Source organism: Eubalaena glacialis, chromosome 10, assembly GCF_028564815.1.
Source record: "Eubalaena glacialis isolate mEubGla1 chromosome 10, mEubGla1.1.hap2.+ XY, whole genome shotgun sequence".
In the NCBI taxonomy this organism is placed as follows: domain Eukaryota; kingdom Metazoa; phylum Chordata; class Mammalia; order Artiodactyla; family Balaenidae; genus Eubalaena; species Eubalaena glacialis.
The window spans coordinates 82,863,636-82,885,156 of record NC_083725.1 but is presented as its reverse complement, the minus strand read 5'-3'; the positions used below and the strand labels follow the sequence as shown (position 1 = coordinate 82,885,156).

The 21,521-nt window shown below is 53.3% G+C and overlaps 1 protein-coding gene across 1 annotated transcript in view; it reads right to left on the bottom strand.

Moving 5' to 3' along the window:
* Positions 1 to 291: 291 nt before the first annotated feature.
* OTOG (otogelin) overlaps positions 292 to 21,521 on the bottom strand; it is an 85,132-nt gene continuing 63,902 nt past the window's right edge. The window contains exons 37-56 of the mRNA XM_061203095.1: positions 20,720 to 20,888; positions 20,319 to 20,464; positions 19,671 to 19,760; positions 17,961 to 18,144; positions 15,337 to 15,557; positions 14,988 to 15,126; positions 13,334 to 13,528; positions 12,921 to 13,133; positions 12,220 to 12,324; positions 11,916 to 12,023; positions 11,205 to 11,306; positions 8,392 to 8,490; positions 7,053 to 7,093; positions 5,858 to 5,933; positions 5,562 to 5,740; positions 4,674 to 4,778; positions 4,373 to 4,492; positions 3,015 to 3,060; positions 611 to 690; positions 292 to 492 (exon numbers count right to left, since the gene is read on the bottom strand). Coding sequence (XP_061059078.1) covers positions 292 to 492; positions 611 to 690; positions 3,015 to 3,060; positions 4,373 to 4,492; positions 4,674 to 4,778; positions 5,562 to 5,740; positions 5,858 to 5,933; positions 7,053 to 7,093; positions 8,392 to 8,490; positions 11,205 to 11,306; positions 11,916 to 12,023; positions 12,220 to 12,324; positions 12,921 to 13,133; positions 13,334 to 13,528; positions 14,988 to 15,126; positions 15,337 to 15,557; positions 17,961 to 18,144; positions 19,671 to 19,760; positions 20,319 to 20,464; positions 20,720 to 20,888 — 2,619 coding nt within the window. The remainder of the gene's footprint in view (positions 493 to 610; positions 691 to 3,014; positions 3,061 to 4,372; positions 4,493 to 4,673; positions 4,779 to 5,561; positions 5,741 to 5,857; positions 5,934 to 7,052; positions 7,094 to 8,391; positions 8,491 to 11,204; positions 11,307 to 11,915; positions 12,024 to 12,219; positions 12,325 to 12,920; positions 13,134 to 13,333; positions 13,529 to 14,987; positions 15,127 to 15,336; positions 15,558 to 17,960; positions 18,145 to 19,670; positions 19,761 to 20,318; positions 20,465 to 20,719; positions 20,889 to 21,521) is intronic.

Here is a 21,521-nt window from a genome sequence, read left to right as displayed (position 1 = left end):
TGTGCAGGGGCTGATGCCCCTGACCTAGGGCCCTTCCCAGACCTCAAGCCAGGGACAGAGCTGAGTTCCCTGAGCCCCAGGCTGTGACACTCTCCCATATGTGGAGGAGGGGGAGCCCAGAGAGGGAGCCAGGATGGGCCGGTGTGGCCCGTTCCAGTCACTCTCTGTGTCTCTGCCCGCCATTCCATGCTCAGCACGTACCAGCTCTCCACACCTTTAGTGCCCCCCACCCACCCTACACTGGGCCAGCTGGAAGCAAAAAGTGGTCCAGCCCGCCCCAGCCCCCAGGCCTCAGGACCACTGGCAGGCACAGTCAGTGGGCTCCTGCACTATGTACGGCACCCAGGTGGCGTTGGTGGCACAGAAGAGCTGCACAGAACGCCGCTCCAGGCCCACCTCGCGGCAGCACTTGCAGAAGCGGGCGTAGGTGTTGATGTTGTAGTTGTAGATGCTGGCGGACGGACACCTCCCATCGCAGGACACTAGGTTCACCTGGAGACGGGCAGGCCAGTGAGGCAGCCTGTGTGGCTTCCATCCCCCAAAGCCCCCCCATCCCCATCTTCGGCTGCACCCCGCCCCCCCCCCCCACCGCCTTGCTGGGGCCACGCACAGGGGTGTTGCTCCTGCATTCATTCTTGCGGATGGTCATGCGGATAGTCACCTTCTTGCAAGAGCGTCCATCCTCTTTACCTGGGGGGACAGGGTGGGTGAGGCAGCTGCGGCTGAGTAGTGCTCCCGGGGCAGTAGGCTGGGCCAGACTGGGGCAGTTAGTGTCATGCTGGAGGGTCCCTCCACCAGCGTTAGTGCCCATGCATTAGAGCCCCTCCCTTTTAACTCAGTGCCTGGGAAGGAGGTGGAGGTGACAAGGCAGGGGAGATGGGTGAGACAGGGAAGGATGCCAGGGACGGCCTGGGGACTCTGCGCTAGGGAAGATGAGGATTTGGGGACAAGGCAAGCTGCCTGCCCACCCCAGCCCCAAAGCCTGTCTCTAATCCATTGGCAACCCTGGATGTATCCTCTCCCCTCTCTGAGCTTCAGTTCAAGCATTAAGATCCTGCAATTTCCTGAGTGAATGGAAACCCCAGTCCCTAGCCTGATGCTTGCACATAGCAGGATCACTCGGTTTCCATAGCTATCAAACAGGACAGGGCCAGGAGTCACCCACCTCACACAGCTGTTACAGAGATGGAAATTGATAAGCGCGCAGTTTCTTCTGCCTGGACCACGCCTCACAAAGACAACCAATCACATGGCTCATTTACACCCTCACCTGCTCAAGTATTTCCTCACCAAGGCCTTTCCTGATCTTCTTCTTGAAACTACAACATCCTCCCTCCACCCAACCTCCCTCCCTGACCCCTCCCTTCCTTATTTCTATCCAGGGTACTGTCACCTTCCTGAAAGACACACTTGTAATGATGTTCTTGACATGTAAGCTTTAGGGTCTTCCTTTGCACAGCCTCCTTCCACAATTTGTTGTGAGTTCTCTCGTTCTAAATAAGTCTTCACTTTCATACCTCGGTATGGATTTGTAAGTTTGTGTTCTTTTTCTTAATGAAGCCCCCCCACCACCAATTGCATAAGTTTCAGCCCCCATAAAACCAGATGCATCCATCTTATTGTAATTTCACTTGCTATTCTGTCTCCCATTAGAACGTCAGCTCTATGGGGCTGTGTCATTTATGCTGTGTCTACAGTGCCTAGAACAGGGCCTGGCGTATTGGTGCTAAATAAATATTTGCCAGATGCATAGACTCCCTCTGTGACCCCGGGGTGCCTGTGGGAAATGGGATGGAATCCCCTGTTCTGGCCTCTGGGTTTCACCAAGTAGGTTTCCGACCACACCGGCTGGAGGTCTCCTGGCCAGAGCTAAGTTCACTTTTTCCTCCCTCTCTGCTCCCAGGAGACAGGAGAACTGAGAGCTGTCCTGGCCATGGCCTCAAGGTCCTGGACTGAGACCAGCTGAGTAACCAGCAGTAGCAAAGCAGTGGTGGCATTGGTGGGCATTGGGCACCAAGAGAGCGGGCACTGCTGAAGCATTCCCATGCAAGCCCAGGGGTGCAGCGTGCTACCCAGCATGCACTGCTGGCCCTACGGCCTTTGCCAGAGGCAGGGAGCAGGGGCAGCACACTCCCCCTCCCCCACCCCCAGAGCTCAGGGCCACCTAGCAGAAGGGACATTGGCAGAAATAGCAACGCGGCTACACGCCTCCAGTCCCGCGGGCTTCCGAGAGGAGTACCTGGGTGGCAGTGGACACTAACCCGTGGAGGAGAGGCGGGGCTAACGGGGACCACGGGAAACAGGGTCCCCGGGGAACCTGGGGAGAGGGACACGGGTCACAGGGAGCACACGGGACATTCAGGGAACATTGAGCTGTGGGTCAGAGATCAGCCAATAAGGCACTGAGCCCAGTTTCCTTGGAATATGTGAAGTGGACATAAAAGGGTCCAAAATTCTACATCCCTCCAAGGAAAGGTTGAGGGCCCTGGGGGATGGGAGGCATGTGGGCAAAGGTCCTAAGGCTGATTGGAACATGCACGCACATGCAGTTGGGGCTGCAGGTTCCAGGGGCCAGGGGTGAGGACAGACGCACCGAGCTCTCATTCAGACTCAGTCTGGGAGCTCATGGGCCTGAAGGCACCTCCATGACAAGGCTCCTGACCACAGGGAGAATTCATGTGGGGGGCATCTCGGCTGGAGGTCATGGCAGGGCAGGAGGTGGCAGAGCAGCTGGTCAGTTACTGACTTCCTGGACCCAACATCCCAATGTCCCGTCTCCAACAGGAGCAGAGGCCTTTTGTTGGGACAGGGATGTGAGCATGGCCCCTGCCCACCTGCAGATCTGTGTCTGTGCCATGAGCCCCATGGCGGGGGTGTTATCCCTTCAACTACTCACCCCTGAAGAGCCACCACTGGAGGCACCAGGCCAGTAACCTGGCCCTCTGAGCCCCAACATGACATCTTGTCCCCCCCACCAGAGCCCCTCACCCCTGGCCTCCGCCATGCTCACTCACATGTCCTGCAGCATCCTTCCAAGGAAGGTACCACCGAGCCCCCAGCCTAGAGGGAGAGGAGGAGAGGTGGGTAGGAGACCACATCCTAGGCCAGGAGCCAAGATCCCAGCAAGAGGCAAAAAGACTGCTAGAGTCTAGACTCCTTTCCTCCCATGATGCTCCAGGGCAGGAGTTCCAGGCCCCATTGTCCATCAGGCCCTGGCCAGAGGGGGAAGGGGCCCCTGAGCTGGCCATTGAGAGCCACAGGGGCTAACCCAATTGGTTGGGACACTGGCACTGAGGCTGCCTCAGCCCCCAATGAGGCTGGAGGCTGGGTAAAGATGATGCAGGGCGCCAGGGCCTCCTGTTTTTCCAGTGGCAGCTCTCCTTATGCACACCCCCACCCAGTACTGTCGTCCGCCTTAGTGTTTCCTGCACAGAGGGTCAGGGAGGGGAGGGGTTAGGGACTGACCCACTTGGGTCAGTGGCCTGGGCTCTATCTCAGCCCTGGATAAGCTACCTCTTTCCTCTGGACTTAGTTTTCCCATCTCTAAAATGGGGCAATGATCCCTGATAGCCCTCCTCCTCTGCTGTGAAATTGATAAAACGATGGATGTGACAGTTCTTTGTAAATAAGTGTGTGTGTGTGTCCGTGTGTGTGCGTGTGTGAGCGTGGGTCTAAGTATATGTGTGTGGTTTTGTGAGCACATACATGTGTGTACATGTGTGATTTTGCATGTGTGTGTCTGTGTGGAGAAAATGCTTGGATGTGTGTAATTGTTTTCTAAGTGAGACCAGAAATCTTTAAATGCCCAATATTAACGTCAAGAACTCTAATAATTCAACAATAACCCCAAACCCTCCAGGAAATCATTTTCCTTGAGGTGTGCCCATAGCGACAGCTGTCCATGCTAGTGCTGGACCCCTGTTAGCCCATCGCAGGACTGAACTGTGTGTCTGCGTGGTGTGTGCGTGCAAGCGTGCCTTGGCGTGTGACAGTGTGTGGTGTGTACTGGCTTGCCGAGGTGTTAACGTCCCCGTGGAGTGTGTGGTGCCTGTGAGCGGCTGACTGCCCGTGTTGGTGTGTATGTGAGTGTGCCTAGAACATGCGACAGTGTATGTTTGCATGCATCTGGGCATGGCCCTGGGATGTGTGGGGATGTGGTGTGATGAGTGAGGATGTGGTGCGATGTGGTCAGAGCAAAGATACACAGAGAGATGTGGAGTTGAGGTGGCAGGGCAGGTCCAGGCTCCAGGGAAGCCCTCCTTCCACAGCCCCCCACACCACAAGACACCCCTGCCCCTACCCGCCGCCACCACTAAGACAGCTGCTGTGCCCGGCTTCAGGCCATGCTGCGGGGGAGGCGGCCGGCACTGACCTTGGCACACTCGGTCTCATTGAGTGGTGGGCAGCTGATGGGCGAGCGGACGAGCACGGCGCCCAGGCGTGTGCTGCTGCAGTGGTGGCGGGTGCAGTCTGCGATCCAGGATGCCCCGGGCTAGAGGGCACAGAGGTAGCTGATGGGGACCTGTGGCTGATGGCCCTAGTGAACCGATATGGCACCTCCGAAGACAGGTGCAGCCCAGGACCTGGCACTGCCCAGGACCCCATCTGTTCCCAGCCCTGGGCCCTGGTCCTAGGTGTCCCCTCCTGGGATGCGCAGTTAAGGGGCTGCGTACCAAGAACAGGGAGGTGGTGCCATTGGGGAAAGTGAAGAGGCAGGACACGTTCCTGCAGGAGCCGCAGCAGGCCGCCAGGTCCCTCGGGTGCTCATACTCCTGGTTCTGCAGGACAGGGAGAGACGTGATGGGCCTCAGCCACACACCCACCTCCACCCTCCTGCCTCTCCCACTGTCTGCTTGTCCCTGAGCCCAGAACCCAGAGAAAGGCCCCTTGTAGATGCTCAGAAAGGAAATTCCCAGCCTCCTTGTATCTCAGGCAGGAAGGTCATCCTTGTATCTACCCTGAGCCTCAGGGTAGATATAAGGGTAGACAGCAGGTCCTAAACCCAGCCCCAGTGGACAAAGAGATGGCCTTGCTGGTAATTAAGGATGGCAGTTTTGATTCCAGATAGACTTTAGTTTGAGTCCCAGTTCCTGTGACAATTTTGACAAATGGCTGGACTTCCCTAAACCTCAGTTTTCTCATCTGAAAAATGGGAATAATTCCAATCCCTTTTATTCAACTCATACTTATTTAGCCCTTAATAGAAGCCAGTCACTGTCCTAAGTACTGGGCACATATCAATAGAAGCACTCAACAAATGGTAGCAGTACAAACACACAAACCAAGAGGATAGGGACCGTGCCAGGCATAAGTAGGTGATTAATAAACGTGAGTTTTCTCTGTTAAATGCTTACCCTTGCCAGGCCTTCACTCTTGCTGTTCCCCTGCTGGCCTCAGCACTTTCCACAGAGGTGTCAGAGGTCCCCCCAATGCCCACTCTCTAGACTCATCCAAAGAGCTTGGTGGAGCTTGAAGGGCCCCTCTGATTCCCAGAGCACCAAGGGTCTGCAGGCCAGCTCCCCCTGGCCCCGCACACCCCGTCCTGCGCCGCTGCCCCCTACCGCCTCACAGTGGACGTCACACAGCACTGAGGTGGTGTTGATCTGGTAGAAGCTGGTAAGAGGGTCGAGCACGGCGGTGCAGTGGGATGTGTGGCACACGCCTTCTGCCGAGACCTTCACCACCGTCTGGCCCGGCTGCATCACCCCCAGCTCGCGGCTCAGACACACGGGGGCCTTCACTGGATGGGCAAGCAGGGCGGCGACAGTCACCAAGAGCCCAGCGCCCACACTGGCCCCAGGCCGGCCGGCCCACCCCTGGCTCACCCAGCTGGCTCGACCTTCCCCTCCCCACTCACCGCACTCGTATTTGGTGCAGCCACACACGTTCCCCGCGCTGTGCATGAACGCCTCGTCCAGCTGGGACTTCTCCCCCTGGGTGGGCAGAGGCCGTCAGCGCCCCGGGTGAGGAGACCCAGCCCCACCGTCGGGAGCAGCCTGCCACCTGGGGCCCTCTCTTGTCAGTCATCTCCTTGCAGTGGGCGGGAGTCGGCGGCGGGGAGGGGCTGGCAGGCCTGTTAGCCAGGGGGGCCCTTGGCACCCTGTGAGCTCAGTCACCCTCCCTCGAGGATGCCCATGTGGCTCCCGAGCCTCCCCGCTGGGGAGCGCACCCCAGTGTCCTCTCCCGGGCCTCAGGACTCTCCTGTCATTCTGAGCACCCACTGGCCACATCAGCGAGGGCCCCCTGCATGGCTGCCGGCCCAGGGCCCTGCTTGGCTCATACACTTCCCTTCCTTCTCACCAGTTAAAAGGAGAAGAGGATGGGATGGGGGACAAAAATGAGAGAAAATGTGGGCTAGGTGAGAAAGAGGGAATACTTATAATCCAAAAAATCATGTAGAAAACATAACTTTCCATTTCTTAAAGTATTTTCACTTCTCTCAGGGGCCATGCAGCCTGGTGGTTAAGGGCATGTTCTCTGGAGTCAGATATCCTGGTTGCAATCCTGGCTCTGTGATTTACTAGCTACATGACCTTAACCTTGGTTTTCTTGTTTGTATAATTGAGATAATCATAGATGCAATCTCGTTGGGCTGTCGTGAGAATTAGTATGATAATAGACATAGGAAAGTTCCTGGCATATTGTTAGCTCTCGGTAAACATTAGCTACCGTCATGAGTATCACCGTCATCATCATCCCTGCCACCCCCACCAGCAGCAGAAGCAGCATCTTCTTCACCACCACCACACCATCCCCACCATCACCATTACATCATCACCATCATCATCATTCCCACCATCCCCACCACCCGCACCATCACCAGCATCATCGTAGTACTTAATCCTCACCACAGCTCTGAAGCATGATCAGGCCCACTTTACAAGCGAGGGCACTGTGCCCAGACAGCAGAGCTTGGGATGAGAATGCTCAGTTGCAATTCAAGGCTCATTGCACTAGATTAAAGGAATAGGGTCTCCAAGAGAAGGGAAAGAGAAGGAAAGAAAAAGGGGTAGGCAGAGCAGGGGGAGTGGGGAGGAGCAGGGTCTTCATACCAGACGGCACCGGGGCACTGGGATTGTGTCGCAGTCACACTCTGAAAAACAGGAGGGGACAGGACCCACCTCACCAGAGGTGTCCAGGTGGGAGTCCCCCTGAGCCTCCCAGACCCCTCACTGCAGGTGCAGCTCCTCCTCTAGCTGCCCTCCATCCCGCATGGGGGCTGCAGCTCCCCTGGTTGGGCAGGTGGGGCGTGATGGGTCCAAATGCTGAGCTCCACATAGAATGTGCAGGGAGGATAAACAGGTAGATGGATCAATACCAGGTTCCCTTCCATCACCTGGGCTTCATCCTTCCCCGTGCTCCGGAGCACATTCTAGAGCAGAATGGGGCCTCTCCAGGAAGGAACAAGGCAAGGGTGGAATTTCTGACCATCTGCATTTCCCAAATATATATGCTCAGCAAGCTGAGCTCTACTCCAAGCCTTCGCCCATGAGCAGGTCCAGTTCTAAGCCGCGAGGGAGCTGATTGCCGAGGCACCACTGACTAACTTAAGGGCTCCACCAGTTCTAGCTTCAGGAGGAGGAGAAGTCAAGGTCACAGTGGCTGTGAAACACACTTCGGAGTCACCCATTCATGCAGCAAATAGTTTTAAGTGCCTATATGCCGAGATTTTTCTCTGTTCTGGGGACAAAGCCATGGATAAAACAGACTAAAATTCCTGCCCTCGTGAAGTTTACATTCCAGTGAGGCCCGGAAAAAGCAAGCAAAATATCCAGATGCGAAACAGAGTTTCTCAACTCTTTTTCGAAAAACATCTTTTAAAAAAGATCTTTTTGATGTGGACCATTTTTAAAGTCTTTATTGAATTTGTTACAATATTGCTTCTGTTTTATGTTTTGGTTTTTTGGCCATGAGGCATGTGGGATCTTAGCTCCCCGACCAGGGACTGAACCTGCACCACCTGCATTGGAAGGCGAAGTCCTCCTAACCACTGGACTGCCAGGGATGTCCCTGAAAAACATTTTTATATAAAGCTCGCAGGTGTTCATTACTGATCACTGCCACTCCCTGCCTGCTTCTCAAAAGGATTTGAGGTGAATTTGAACAAAATCATATTTACTATCGGATGGTTGCAATAAAGACTTTTTAAGGTGGAGAAGTTCCTTTTTGGAACAGGAAAGTTGTTTTTTTCCTTCTTTTATCCGGGGGAGACAAAGAATGTTCAGCACTCAGGGAGCGGGTGCAGCGGGAGGGTCATTTTGGCGGCTTCCCTCTGGTGACTCTGGAGGGGTCGAATCTGAGCCAAGTGGACAGTGGTGGCCCGGCTCCCCCCTCCCCCCAGGGGCCTGGATCTCCGCCTTTGGGGAGGGGTGTCCCTGTGCGGGGACTTACCACAGGACTTGTAGGGGCAGCAGCGGTCTGGGCTCCACACCTCCACCAGGGCAGTGCCCATGCCACACTGCATGTGGGGACAGCGGAAGCTCTCACACACTGCGTGGGCGGGGAGGCAGGGGACACGTCAGCCACAGACACCTTGGAGCAGGACTCCTCAGAAACACACTGGCTAAGGAGGGGGTACCTCCTAGCTCCTCCGAGGTCCCCCCAGTGTCCTCAGACACCCTCTGGGGTCCAGGGGAGAAGACTGGGCTCCTGAAGTCTCCCCGTAGAACTACATCAGGAGGCCCTCGTTCTGCCCTGGGAGGCACTAGCGACCTGACAGTGTCAGAACCTTAAATTCACTCGGCTGGGCCTCCCTCCCTTGGATGTTGTGTCACCCTGAGAGTAGTGGTCAGAGGGGAGCGGGTGACCAGGTGAAGCTCCGCTGATGGGAGTTTCTAAGAAGAACACAACTCCTCCTAAGCTGTGGAGACGTCATCCTCTTGTAGCCCACCTGGAGCCTGCTCTGCTTCAGCAGAGCCCTACACTCTAGGGCTCACACTTCCCTTCTTCCTGCTCTCCAGCCAGTCCCCTCTTAGCTTAGGATTCCTCGGCCATTCTCATTTATTGAGAGACCAAGGCAAGGAGCGAGGAATCCCTGGACACAACTTTTTGGTGGGGAGGGGAGGTGCCAGGGTCAACGCTGAAGGTGAAAGATTGTAAAACTTATTTGATTTACAAAAAAAAATTATTGGCATAAGTAAGGAGTATTAATCGGTGTTTCAAAAACATCAGAGGTAGAGGGGAGAAGGACATTTGTATAATGTCCAAATAATGGGTTACTGTCTGGCTGAAAGAGGAAATTTGTAAATGTAAGATGGACAAATCAGACAGCTGACACCCTAATCCAGGGCCAACGTGAACCTCGGTTATACTGGCTCAACCACAGAGTACGCGTCTCCTGGTGTGATGTCCTATGAAGCTCGAGGACAGTGTAGCCAAAGATTTTTAATTTGAAGCCACCAAGTCTTGGATCTAACTTCCAGTTTACAGGAAGCACAGTGGACAGAAGAGCAAGGTAAATGGTTCCAAGAGGAAGCAACCAGATAAACCCAGAACACGAGACCTTCTGCAGGACCATAGCCCAAACTCTACAATTTAGCATCATACAGAAGAAGGAACATGTGCTAGATTAAAAGACATTTAAGAGACATAATGTTAATGTGTGGATCTGGATGGGATCCTGGATTGAACAGACCAGAAAAACCATGGATTGGTACGCTATGACTTGAAAATGTTATTAACATGAAAGGTAAACATCATTAACTGAAAATACCTGGCTAAAAAAGAGCATGTACAGTATGACCTCATTTTGGTAAAACACACTTACCTAAAGGGGGAGAATACCTAGAAGGATCTGTACTGAATTGGAGGATACTGACAATGAAACGTCTGGGAGGTAGGAAAATAGTGTTTTCATTTTCTTGTATTTACTTGGATTCTATACTTTCTACAAGGCTTAGATAGTGCTTTTGTAAGAAAAGTATAATGAAGACTGGGACAAGGTAATAATATCGATGGCCTCTGTTTATTGAGCACCTACTGTATGCCAAGCACTGTTATATTAAGGTACTATGTACACAGCACACACTTTACATATATTATCTCTAACCTTCACAACAGCCCCTCGAGGTACATACTATTATCGCCATTACACAAATGAGGAACCTTGGCTCAGAGAGGTTGTACATTGCCCCAGGCCACAAAGCTAGTAAATGGCTGGGGCTCAAAACCCTGACTGACTCCATATGCCTGTACTCACTCCACGTTACAGGAGTACTTTCTGAGAAACAGGGAGAGGGAGGCTGAGGAGGAGAGATGAGGAGAGAGGCTGGAGAGGAAGGATGCTGATCCTCTGCTCAGATGAGCTGTGTAAACACTTTGTGACAAGCGGCCTCTGAGCCCCCAGGTGGAGCTACTTGGTCGGGTACGGCCAAGCCTTTTGGGGAACTCTCAGTGGGGGCCTACATTGTTTCAAAGTTGGTTCTTGACATTGAACCAGTCGGGGTTGCCCTTGGGGTATCCTGGAGGAGGCCCCGCCCTACACTGCTCTGTGCCAGTGCAGTCTACCTCACATCTTTCCTACAGTCGGTATGGAAAGGAATTTTCGTAAATTAAGTCATATTGAAATTTAAACATTTTGTTAATTTTCATCCATTAGGTTTGCTTAAAGTCCATGATGCTGGCTGTACTATGCTTATTAGGTACAATTAAGGTACAGTACACTGTACACAGTATACAGTACTATGTTAAGGTACATCCTACCTACAGGTGTTATGTCCTGCAAAAATATCAGAAAGGGCTCACTTTTATTTATCATTGCAAAATAAAAGAGCTTCAGAGGCTTCAAAATGCAGCCTCGTGCAGGTACTATGGTAACAGTGGCGAAAGGGACCCCCGAGGCAGGGGCCTTGGGTCAGTCAGTGAATGAGGACTGTGGATCCAGGCCGGGAGAATGGGAGTGGCCTAAGCATTTGTCCCTCAACCCAGGCCTCCCCCTGGCCCCTGGGAGCCTCCATGGAGGGAACAGGGACTTTCCTTAGGAAGCCTCAGAGCCACCTATGTGACAGCCTGTACCCCTGCAATCCAGCTCCCAGGGCCTGGCCCAGCTTCCTCGGGAGGGGCCTCCTCCCATGGCTTCCCCAGACCTCGCCATCTGGGGGCTCCCTGTTGCCCCCTGTTGAACTCCCATTGGTCCCAGGGTGAGGACTCTGTGAAGGTCCCCGGAGCCCCTTCCGGCCCTGGCCCCCACATCCAGCAGGACTCACCACACTGGTACAGAGGGCAGCAGAGCTCCGTGGTGTTCCTGTCCACGGTGAGCGCCTCCCCCTCCTGACACTCGGGGATGGGATCTGGACAGTTGCCACAGGCTGAGGGGAGAGAAGGGCCACCGCTGTCGCAGGCAGTACCTCTCCTGGGGAGCATGGTACAGAGCAGGTTGCTGGGGGAGGCACCTAAACCCCACATGTGACAGGTGCCAGACTCATAGCGTTACTGAACCAAACTTGGGTCCGCTCACCTGCGTGCAGTACCGCCAATCTACTGACACTGGCATGTGATGAAGGAAAGTGCAGCATTTATTGCAGGCGCCAAGCAAGGAATTTGGGTCTTTTGAGCATTAGCCGCCTGTTCTCCTTGCTTGCAAACGCAAGTTTGGTTCGGTAACACTAGCAGTGTTCCACAGTCCTGTGTGACCTGTCCTGGAGGCAGAACCTGGAAGTTCTCTCTCACATCCACCTAAATTCTTACACTGAACAAGCACCAATTTTCTTGTGCTCAGTAATGTATGGGGTGAAGCGGTGGTGGTTTCCTCTTCTTCCTACACTTCCTTCTGGACAGAGATCTCACCCTTCTCCCCATGCCCACTCCACCAGAAAATCTCCACCCTTTCCTCCCAGCCACCCAGGGAAGCAGGGGTGAGGAAGGAGGTGGCTGTGATCCAGGCGTGCATGTTAACATCTGATGGCACATCGACCCACCACAGAAGTAGAAGGTGCAGCACGAATCCCCCAGGCGGCCCACAATCAGGGTCTGGTCCTGGCGACAGCTGGGGACCAGCTCTGCCTCACACAGGTCTGGGTCACACTCTGGGGAAAAGACAGAATTTTGGCACTGGGAGCAGACCCTGCATGGCCACACCTGGACCCCCACCCTAGCTCTGCTTTAATCTCCAGCCAGAACCCAGTCCCCAGAGCTGTCCTTGCTCCCCTCGCCCGGCTGCAGGGCTTCCCTGCCCCTGGGTGGTAGGTATCCTCCCCTATCCCCCACGCTGGGACCTCTCACCACAGCTGTAGCTGGGGCAGCAGGAGTCCTCCTGGAAGTGGGTGAGGAGTCGGTGGCCTGGGCTGCAGGTGGGGGCGAGGCCCTCACACAGAGTCTGGTTACACACTGGCCCAGGGGCCACAGGGACTGTCACCTGGAGGCTGGGACTCCCCCAGCCTCCAGCACCGCCCAGCCCCTGGACACCTGGCCCCCAGTACTTCCCCTAGCCTCCAGGACCCATGTTCTTGGAGGGGGCCTCTGAGGGTCACACAGTGTCCAGGACTGACACAGAAGAGCAATCAGAGTTAACATTCATTGAGCTGGGCCATGTGCCCACTGCTGTTCTACTAGATCAGTATCAACTTCTGTCATTCTCATAACGACCCAGAAGGTGGGTACTATTATCAGCCTCATGCTACAGAATTGACCGAGGCACGGAGGATGTTAAATGATCTCCTGAGGTCACAAGGCTGCAAGGTGGTGGAGGGAGCATCCACCAGGCTGCCTGGCTCCAGAGCCCGTGCCTTTAAGCCCTGCCCCACACTGACTCATAGGGCACAGCTCCCCCACCCCACCGCAGGTCCTCCACTCCCCCCAACACACCCCCATAAGACATCTTCATTTCTCCAGGCCTTATCCTATCCATCAAGGTTAAGAGGCAGAGCTGGAGCTTTTTAACCATCATACAGTTGAGGTCTAGGGAAGTGCAGGGTGGGACTCACCGCAAACAGTCCCCAGGCAGCAGGGATCCTCGGTGGGCACGAGCAGAGCCACCTCCCCAAAGCGTGGGCAGCTTTCAGGGCGGGGGCCTGGGCAGCCCGGGCCCATTGGGACGATGGTGTCCGGAGCTTGGCACTGGTGCTGGCAGCAGCCACTGAGGGAGCTGTTCCAGGTCTCCCCCAGGGCCCGCGGCACCCCTGTGCTGTCTGTGCAGGCTGCAGTGGGCATGGCGGGGTGCAGGGGACTGAGGAAGGTGGGGAGACCCAGACTGTCCCAGGCCAGACCCTCCCTGGGAAACTGACCACCCCCAGAGTAGACCTGGAGGGATGCAGGGGGCCTCAGCCATGGGTAGCAGGAGGGTGAAGGAGACCCTAGGTTGAGGAGAGGGCCCTGCCCAGGGAGGGCAGGAACCTACCGCACTTCTCCTCAGGGATGCAGAGCCCCAAGTGGTGCCGGTGCAAGATAGTGCCCTCAGAGCAGACACAGCCCTCGCCCAGCACCTGGCACTGCTCTGGGTCCAGCGGGCCCAGCATCCCATCCTGGCACGTCTCGGGGGGCTCACAGGCTGCCACACATGCCTGGTATGTGGAGTCGCTGGGGCACAGGAAGGCTGCAGGGGCACAGCAGCGGGCACCAGCCTGAGCTCAGACCCCAGGCAGGGTGAGGAGGGGGCTCAGAGCATCATCTGTGCCTCAGTAGAGAGTGCAAAGGGGTTTAGTGTCATTGCCTCCTTCCTCTAGATCAGGAGCCAGCAAAGCACAGCCCACAGCCCAAATCCAGCCTCCTGCCTGTTTTTGCAAATAAAGTTTTATTGAAACACAGCCACGCCCATTCATTTACCTATTGTATCTGCTTTTGTACTACAAGAGCAGAGCTGAGTAATTGTGACAGAGACCATATGGTCCCAAGAGCCTCAAATATTTACTATCTGGTCCTTTACAGAAAACATTTGCCAACCCCTTGCTATAGATCAGTGTTTCCAAACTTTCTTGATTGTAAAAACTAGATCTCACGTTGTGGTCCAATATACACGTGCATGTAAACAGTGCTCCTCAAGCCACTGTAAAAGAATCACTGAGAGCTTTTGCAACACCATGGCTGGGATCCCATCTCAGACCAACTGAATTAGCATTTCTGATTGTGGGGCCCAAGCATGAGTACTTTTTGAAGTTCCCTGGGTGATTTCAAAGGGTAGCTGGGATTGAGAATCACTGATATATTGAAACAAAAAACCTTTTCACAAGACAATACTTATCATTCTAGCTGCAGTACACACTAGTATTTTTTATTCTATTGCATTTTTAAAATGCTGATGCTGACGCCCAAATCAGCGGGTATGCTGATTTCATACCCACTGAGTTGGGATCCACAGTTTGAAAAACACTACTCTAGATGATTTTGTCTTTTCATCTTCTATCTGTCTTATTATAGGTGTGGCCTTCCTTTGAGCTGTTTCCAGCCTTTCTGGATGTGTTCACATTTATAAATCAAAGTACTCTAGGCTGGTCCACCCCTGCCTACCCCGCTAGTGCAAACCTAATGGGGGTGGGGAGGAATGCTCTCACGTCCATCCTCAACGAAGGAGAGGAGAGACCAAAAGAGAAACATGACTAAAAGTTAAGAGAAAGGAACTAATATTTACTGGATAGTAACGTGTGATGGGCCTGTGTGAGGCACTCTGTACACATTATCTCATGTCATCTTCAAAACGACCCTCAAGGAAAGTGCTATGACCGTCCCCATTTTACAGATGAGGCAAGGAGACTCAAAGAAACTAAATAATAAACATAAAACATGTATTTGATGTATTAATATAAAGTATAATAAAAGTAAAAATTTTTAGTTTGTCAGTATGTTTAGATTTATTTAGAAAATATCTATAAATTAATTAATATCCATTAGTGAGTGAACAGCTAATTAAATCTGGGAAAGCCTAGACCTGGACTCAGGTCTGTGAGCCTTTCTCCCACTCTAACAGGGGTGAGGGGTGAGAGCAAAAGCAGCCATGGAGGAGAGCCCCCGGCCCTTCCCCTCTCCTCCCCCTCCCCCTCCCCACCCCTGCAACTCACGGCAGTAATCGGAGCGCCGCCACTTGATGCACACGTGGAACTTGTGGCACATGGCCACGTACACGGTCAGTGCCACGCAGGGCTGCTGCACGTACTTGGTGTCCCGGATCCACAGCTCACAGAATGACTCCGGGGTGACCTGGGCCGTGCATCAGACGGTGCTGCCTACCCTCATCCCCCATATCTCAGGGCTCAGCTCCTCCCAGCCCGACCCAGGGGCAACAAGGAGCTTTGGCAGGCTCCCAATCTGTCCCAGGATCAACACCTCTAGGGAGCTCGCCCTCTGCAGGTAGATGTTGCCATTCTCAACCCAGGAGGTCCCCCCACGCTGGACCCAGGTGACACCTACAAAGCGATGGCAGGCGCTGAACGTGTGGTTGGACACCATGCGAAGGCAGGGAGAGCAGTCGGCCGTGGCACAGCTGTCCGGGCGGAAGCGGGTCTGGCCCACCGAGGTCAGGGAGCTGGGCACCTGCCAGCTGTCCAGAAAGGGAGCAGGGTCCTCGGCCTCACCCACCACAGAGCCATCCTCCAGGGTGAGGTCATTGGCTGCGTCCCCATCACAGATACCTGAAAGGGGCAGAATTACCCCAGCGGCCATAATAATCACCACTCCCAGGTCCCCAGCTGTCACACTGAATATTCCTCACAATAATTCTTTGAGACTGGTATCACTGTTATCCCCATTTTATAGATGAGAGACATAAGGTACAGAGAAGCTAAGAAATGCACTGTGTAAGAAACTGTCTTTGTTTAGGAAATACACACCAAAGTATCTAAGGATAAAGGAACACAATGTCTCAAACATACTTTCAAATGGTTCAGAAAAAAATGCATTTATATAAAAGGCATATGCATAGAAAAGTGAATATATAAAAATGCATATATACATATATTAATGCATATATACATGCATATGTATGTATATATATAATATATACACGCATATATATATTTATATATATATATATATATATATATATATGGAGAGAGAGAGAAAGAGAAGCAAATAGGCAAAATGTGAACGTTTGGTAAATCTGGGTCAAAAGTACATAGGAGTTCCTTATACTATTTTTGCAACTTCTAAGTTTAACGTTATATCAAAATTAAAAGTTACTCCAAAAAATCTGCTTTAGCAGAGATTGCTAGCTAATTGTAACACCTGTTTCCTCTTCTTCCTGGGCGGTCCACTCGCCTATTTCTCCCAGGCTCTCCTGTGGTTGGTGAGACCATGTGGTAAGTCCCCGCCAATGGAACGTGAGTGAAGGTGATGGGCACCACTTCCAGGTTGGATCCGTAAAACCTGCCCAGCTCTTTTCCCTTCTATGCAGTTGGAAGCTTGTGTTGAAAATGGCAGAGCCACAGGATGGAAGGAATCTCCATTTGGGAATTTATGTGTGCAAGGAATAAACTTCTATTGTGTTAAGGCACTGAGATGGGGGCAGGGCTTAAGTTTATCTGTCACAGCTTCTAACATGACCTTAACCTTCAGCTTCATCTCTCACACTCTAGGCTCCAAACACACACTTCCCTGCCCTTGACTTCGCTTATGCTACTCCTTCTGTCTGAAACACTTTCTCAGAAGTCCTTCCTTCACGGGCTCCTCAGATGCACCGTCCATGACTGTCCCAATTCTGTGTAACAGGTTCATTTTGCAGGTCTGTTTTGCTCTCTGAGTGCAAAGATTCATTTTCCCTTACAGTCTCACTCTCTCAATATTCCCCCAAGTTGCCTAGCAGGTGCCCAAGATACCAAGTGTTAGTCTGGATAAAATAGAACTACATTTGCTGACTTCTGCTCTGACACCTCCAGGCACCAATTTCGTGAATATAAAGCATGATTTACTACAAAATCCTCAGATTTTTATCAACAGTCCCAACGGTCAGATTTTTGGTCTTGGCATTGAGTCACTGAAGGGTGTCACAAAGGCATCCTAGGGAGGAGCTGGCCCGCCAGAGGCTGACCACAGCACTCTGCATCAGGCACAAATAGTAGAAGGAAAAAATGGTGAGAAAGGGATAGCAGAGGAGGTGGTAATGGCGGTGTGTGTGTGCGTGTGTGTGTGTGTGTGTGTGTGTAAGGAGAGATGTTTGTGCCAGTAAGAATGGAAGCTTCATAAGACACATTTTGTCTTTTTTGCCTACTGTTCTGTCCCTAGTGACTGGTACATGGTAAATATGTGTTTATGTGTTGCACAAATGAAAGAATGAGCAGGCTCACACGTGTTAGCTCATGTGTAGAAGGCATTCTGAACACAGGCGCATGAGTGTGAATGAATAAAATGGGTGCAGATTTACGGATGGAGGGCATGCAAGTATGTGTGTGTAAGTATTCCTATGTCATCCATCATCATAATCACAACAGTTTGTCATGGAGCACCTTATGGGGGCCCACATCCTTCTGCACCTGCAAGGAGCAGCAGTCCACACTTAGACTCCTCCTGTACCCCTTGTTCTTATCAAAATACATCCAGGCCCTTAGGGCATGCTCTCTGCAACCATGCTGCAGTCTGAAGAGCACTAGTTCTGTGTTGTGGCAGCTCTGCTGTGTGATCTTAGGCAAGCCACTTAACCTCTCTGAGCCCCCTTTCTTCTTTAGTTCAATGGCCATCCCTCAGGGCTATTGCGTGGATGACCTGGAATAAGTGAGATCAGAGTGTAGAAGTGTTTTGTGAAGTGCCCGGGCATATGCAGACAGGGAAGATTATCTGGTATTAGGAAGCAATCAGGGAAGCTGACAATCTCGGCTGAAGTGACAACTGGCCAAGGCCACAGCCCTGCGCCATCTCCCTGCTGGCAGCTTCAGCCCCAGAACACAAGACATTAGGTCTCTGCCCTGGCAGCTCTGCTGGGCCCACCTCTGGCCCGGCACTCTGTCCCAGCTTTCCCTGTTCCAGGGGAAGCTGTGTCTGGGGGCAGAGGTGGACCCAGGAAGCATCCCCCTTCCCCCCCCCCAAGCTGGGTCCCACCTCACCGCAGAGGCCACGGCCCTGGGCCTTGCTGGCTTTGCTGGCCTCCAGGATCATGAGTCCTGAGCTGTGGAGCCACTGGATCTGGATGTGTGATGGCGTCCGGACCATGTACATGTGGCCTGTGTCCTCAATTCTGAACCCGTACCTGCTCACAGGGGGCCACACAGGCTGCAAGTCCACAGACACCTTGTGGGGGAGGGTGTTCAATGTGAGCACAGCTTGTCTGCCTGTCCATCCGTCCCTCCCTCCCTCCATCCATCCATTTATCCAACTAGCAGTTATTAAGCATCTGCTACGTGGCAGACTCTATTTCAGGCACACGCAGCCAAGACACAGTCCAAGGTGGCATGGAAAAGTTCTAAAAACATGTTATGAGCACGAAACAATGAAACAAGAAATGCAACAGCTGGAGGCAAGCGACATCTACATGCCCAAATAATCCTGAGCCCTTCTAATCACTCTCTTTTTTTCTGATTCTGCTCAGATCATTTCTTCTGGGAGACTGACCCTAAATCCCCAGCCGCTGGGTTGGGTACCCCTTCTCTGGGGTCTCCTCAGCTCTTTGTTGGCCTTTAAGACAGATTTGTTCCCTCATCAAGGCCCTCCATGGGCTGTGAGTTTCTTAAGGGCAGAAACTGTGTCTCACTCACCTTTGAATCCCCAGCACCTGCCTTTGGGCCTGACATGAATTGGGGGCTCAAGCAATGTTTGTTAAATATGCAACACTTTAAACTCAAAGCTACAACCCCTGTTACTTACAGGCAAGGTTAAATTTGTATGTATTATTAGTTTTACTATGTGGAAATGGGAGATGAAAATATTAGGATTTTAAAATATTTATAATGACTTTATACCCTCCCACCCAAGAGTCACTGTTTTATTTATCACTTTGCAAATTATCCAGTGCATAAACTACTGTGTTGAATAGAGGGAACCCTAGCCCAGTAGTCGGAAAACTTTGACCTTGGGCAAGTCCCTGGCTCTCTCATAACCTAGCCTTCTGAGCTGTACAGACAGGGTCATGGGCTCCACAATGCTGGAGCACCTGGGATGAAACCCAGGGAGTTTTATGCTTAAGCCTCCATCTCATGGAAAACCCACTGCCCTAAGCCTTGTTCCTGGGAGTCTCACAGGTGTGGCCCTTGTGTTCAATGTTCAAGAGCAGATTCTAGTAACAGGGCTGCAGGTCTGAGCTCACGAATAGGTGGGGAGAGCCGACACTTTGGGACCTGAGGAGGAGATGAGTCAGCCCTACTCACCCTCCCACTGGGAAGAGCAAAGGCAGAGCCCTCGGGGCGGGTACCCCACAGAGGGTGGGCTGTGGTTGGGCACCAGCCTCCTTGACAGAGGTGGGCTTGATGTGAAGCTGATGCAGCTTAGTGTGTTCACATGGCCTTATATTTTTGTAAAAATTGCAGAAGTGAGATATTTTAACCACAATCATTTAAGGCTACTGTCTCTTGCCATTTAACTTCTTTTCGGTCGCAATATTCCTCCTGGTACACTTCCTCTCCTGACATTAGAGTGGCCACAAATATTCTAATTAAAATCACCTCCAAATATACCTAAATTTGCATTATTTTTCTTTTAGAGGATCCCTCCCTACCCTTGCTCCCAGTTGTGAATAAGCCTCAAAGCCCCTCCTCCCCTGATGCCCCGCCCCTCGCCTGACTGCTGCCCTTCCCTGGGGGCTTGCTCTTTGATGCACTCACCTTCCGGTTGAAGCGGTCAATGGTGACCTGATGGGTCAGGTGAGTCACATTCAGCATCACCAGGCAGAATGGCGGCCAGTTCAGGTGCCCCTGCAGAGAGAACCCAGCCCTCATCTACCCGGAGCCCTGCTGCCGCCTCCTCCTGGGGAGCAACTCTTCCCTCCCAACCCAACCTTGCCTCAATATGCTAGGGGCACCCACTGGGGCTGTGCAGATGGTGCACAGAGTCCCACAGAACATTCTGTTCCACCTGACCTCCTGCAAGCCCCCCAGAAAGTTGCCTCCTTTCACCTGGCTCATGGGAGCATCCTAGTAGGCGGTTCCCTGCAGCCGGCACCCTTGACCACAGGCCATATCCTAGGGGTGGCATCCCAGCTCCTCTGCATTTCAGTGCCTCTCACAGGGGCCTAGGCAGCTGGGAACGGTGCAGGCCCCAGGAAGGGCCAGGAGGTGGCGCTCCACTCACTCTTTCCCCAGGCACTGGTTCCAGAAGACCCCCCATGACTGAGACAGATGGAGCCGCTGCAGGGGCCTCTTCATCTGTCCTCGCCTCTGATAACCCTCAAAACCCAACTCACTGCTCAGTCTCCCCTCCAAACCTAGTCAGGTCCCAAGGCCCCAGCAGGAAGGGAAGCCGGGGACAGTCACCAGGTTGGCACTTTTGCAGTCGAGGACGTGGACAGTGACCATTTCGTCGGGGCTCCAGCTGAGGATGTAGATGGCCTCCTTGAACAGGGCTACGTGGCTCCCATCGAAGGTGACAAAGCTCAGATCAGGGAAGACTGAGCACCGGCCTGGGGAGGGCAGGGACGAGAATAAACAGATACCCCTGGGGCCAAGGCCACCCAGGAACATGAGGCCTCCTGGGTGATCCAGAGGCCGTGGGGGGCTGGACGGTCACACAGAGATCAGAGGTCACAAGGGTAGGAAATCTGCCAGGTCAGGGGTCAGAGGTCCCACAGGGGGTTCACGTCAGGGTTACCCTGGGGTTGTGCCGGGGTCGGGGTACGAGAAAGACATGGGAGGCGCCCGCGGACCCCACGACTCACAGGCACACTCCCAGAGGGGGCAGCAGCGGTCCCCGCCCACCCTCACTGCGAGGCCCAGGACCCCACAGCGAGGGGGCGCAGCGCCCTGGGGACAGTGCTGGGACTGGTTCACTCGGATCAGTTGGCCCTCCAGGCAGATGTGGCGGACGCAGTCCTGCTCGGCGATTGGCTGGGGCACAGGCGGGAGGAACAGCCTGAGCAATCCCCTTGGGACCACGGTCACGCATTCCCCTGCCCCACATACCCCCAAGCCGTGAGGGCACAGATCCTTACCCCGTAGGTTCTGGCAGGTAGGGGACCCTGAGGTACAACGACAAGGGAACGGTGCCTTCACCCTCCCTCCACCCACCCAACACACCATCAGGGGCCTAGGGCTGGGCTAAGAGTGAGACTGGGGTCAGGGGACTGAGTCCCAGAGAGTCTGCACATCCACCTGGCCCTGCAGAGAGTTCTAGGTACATAGGTGTGCAGACCCGCTAGATCAGGCTCGTAGAAACCCAAGCACACGCACGCACACACAGTTTATCTCTTTTCTTACAAACGCATAGACATATACCATCTTGCAACACCACATATCACATGCACAAGAACACACACACAGACAGACGAGCGTTCACATGGAGTCCCATACACGTAAACACAAACGAGTTCACACACAGTCCCATATGGGTATACACATACATGCAATGCACACATCAGCACACCATGCTGTCACACCAAGCCATCCAATAGGCCCCTGGGCCCCAGGTGGGGCATGGGGGGATCTGCTATGGCATCAGAGGCCCAGAGGAGCCTGGAGAAT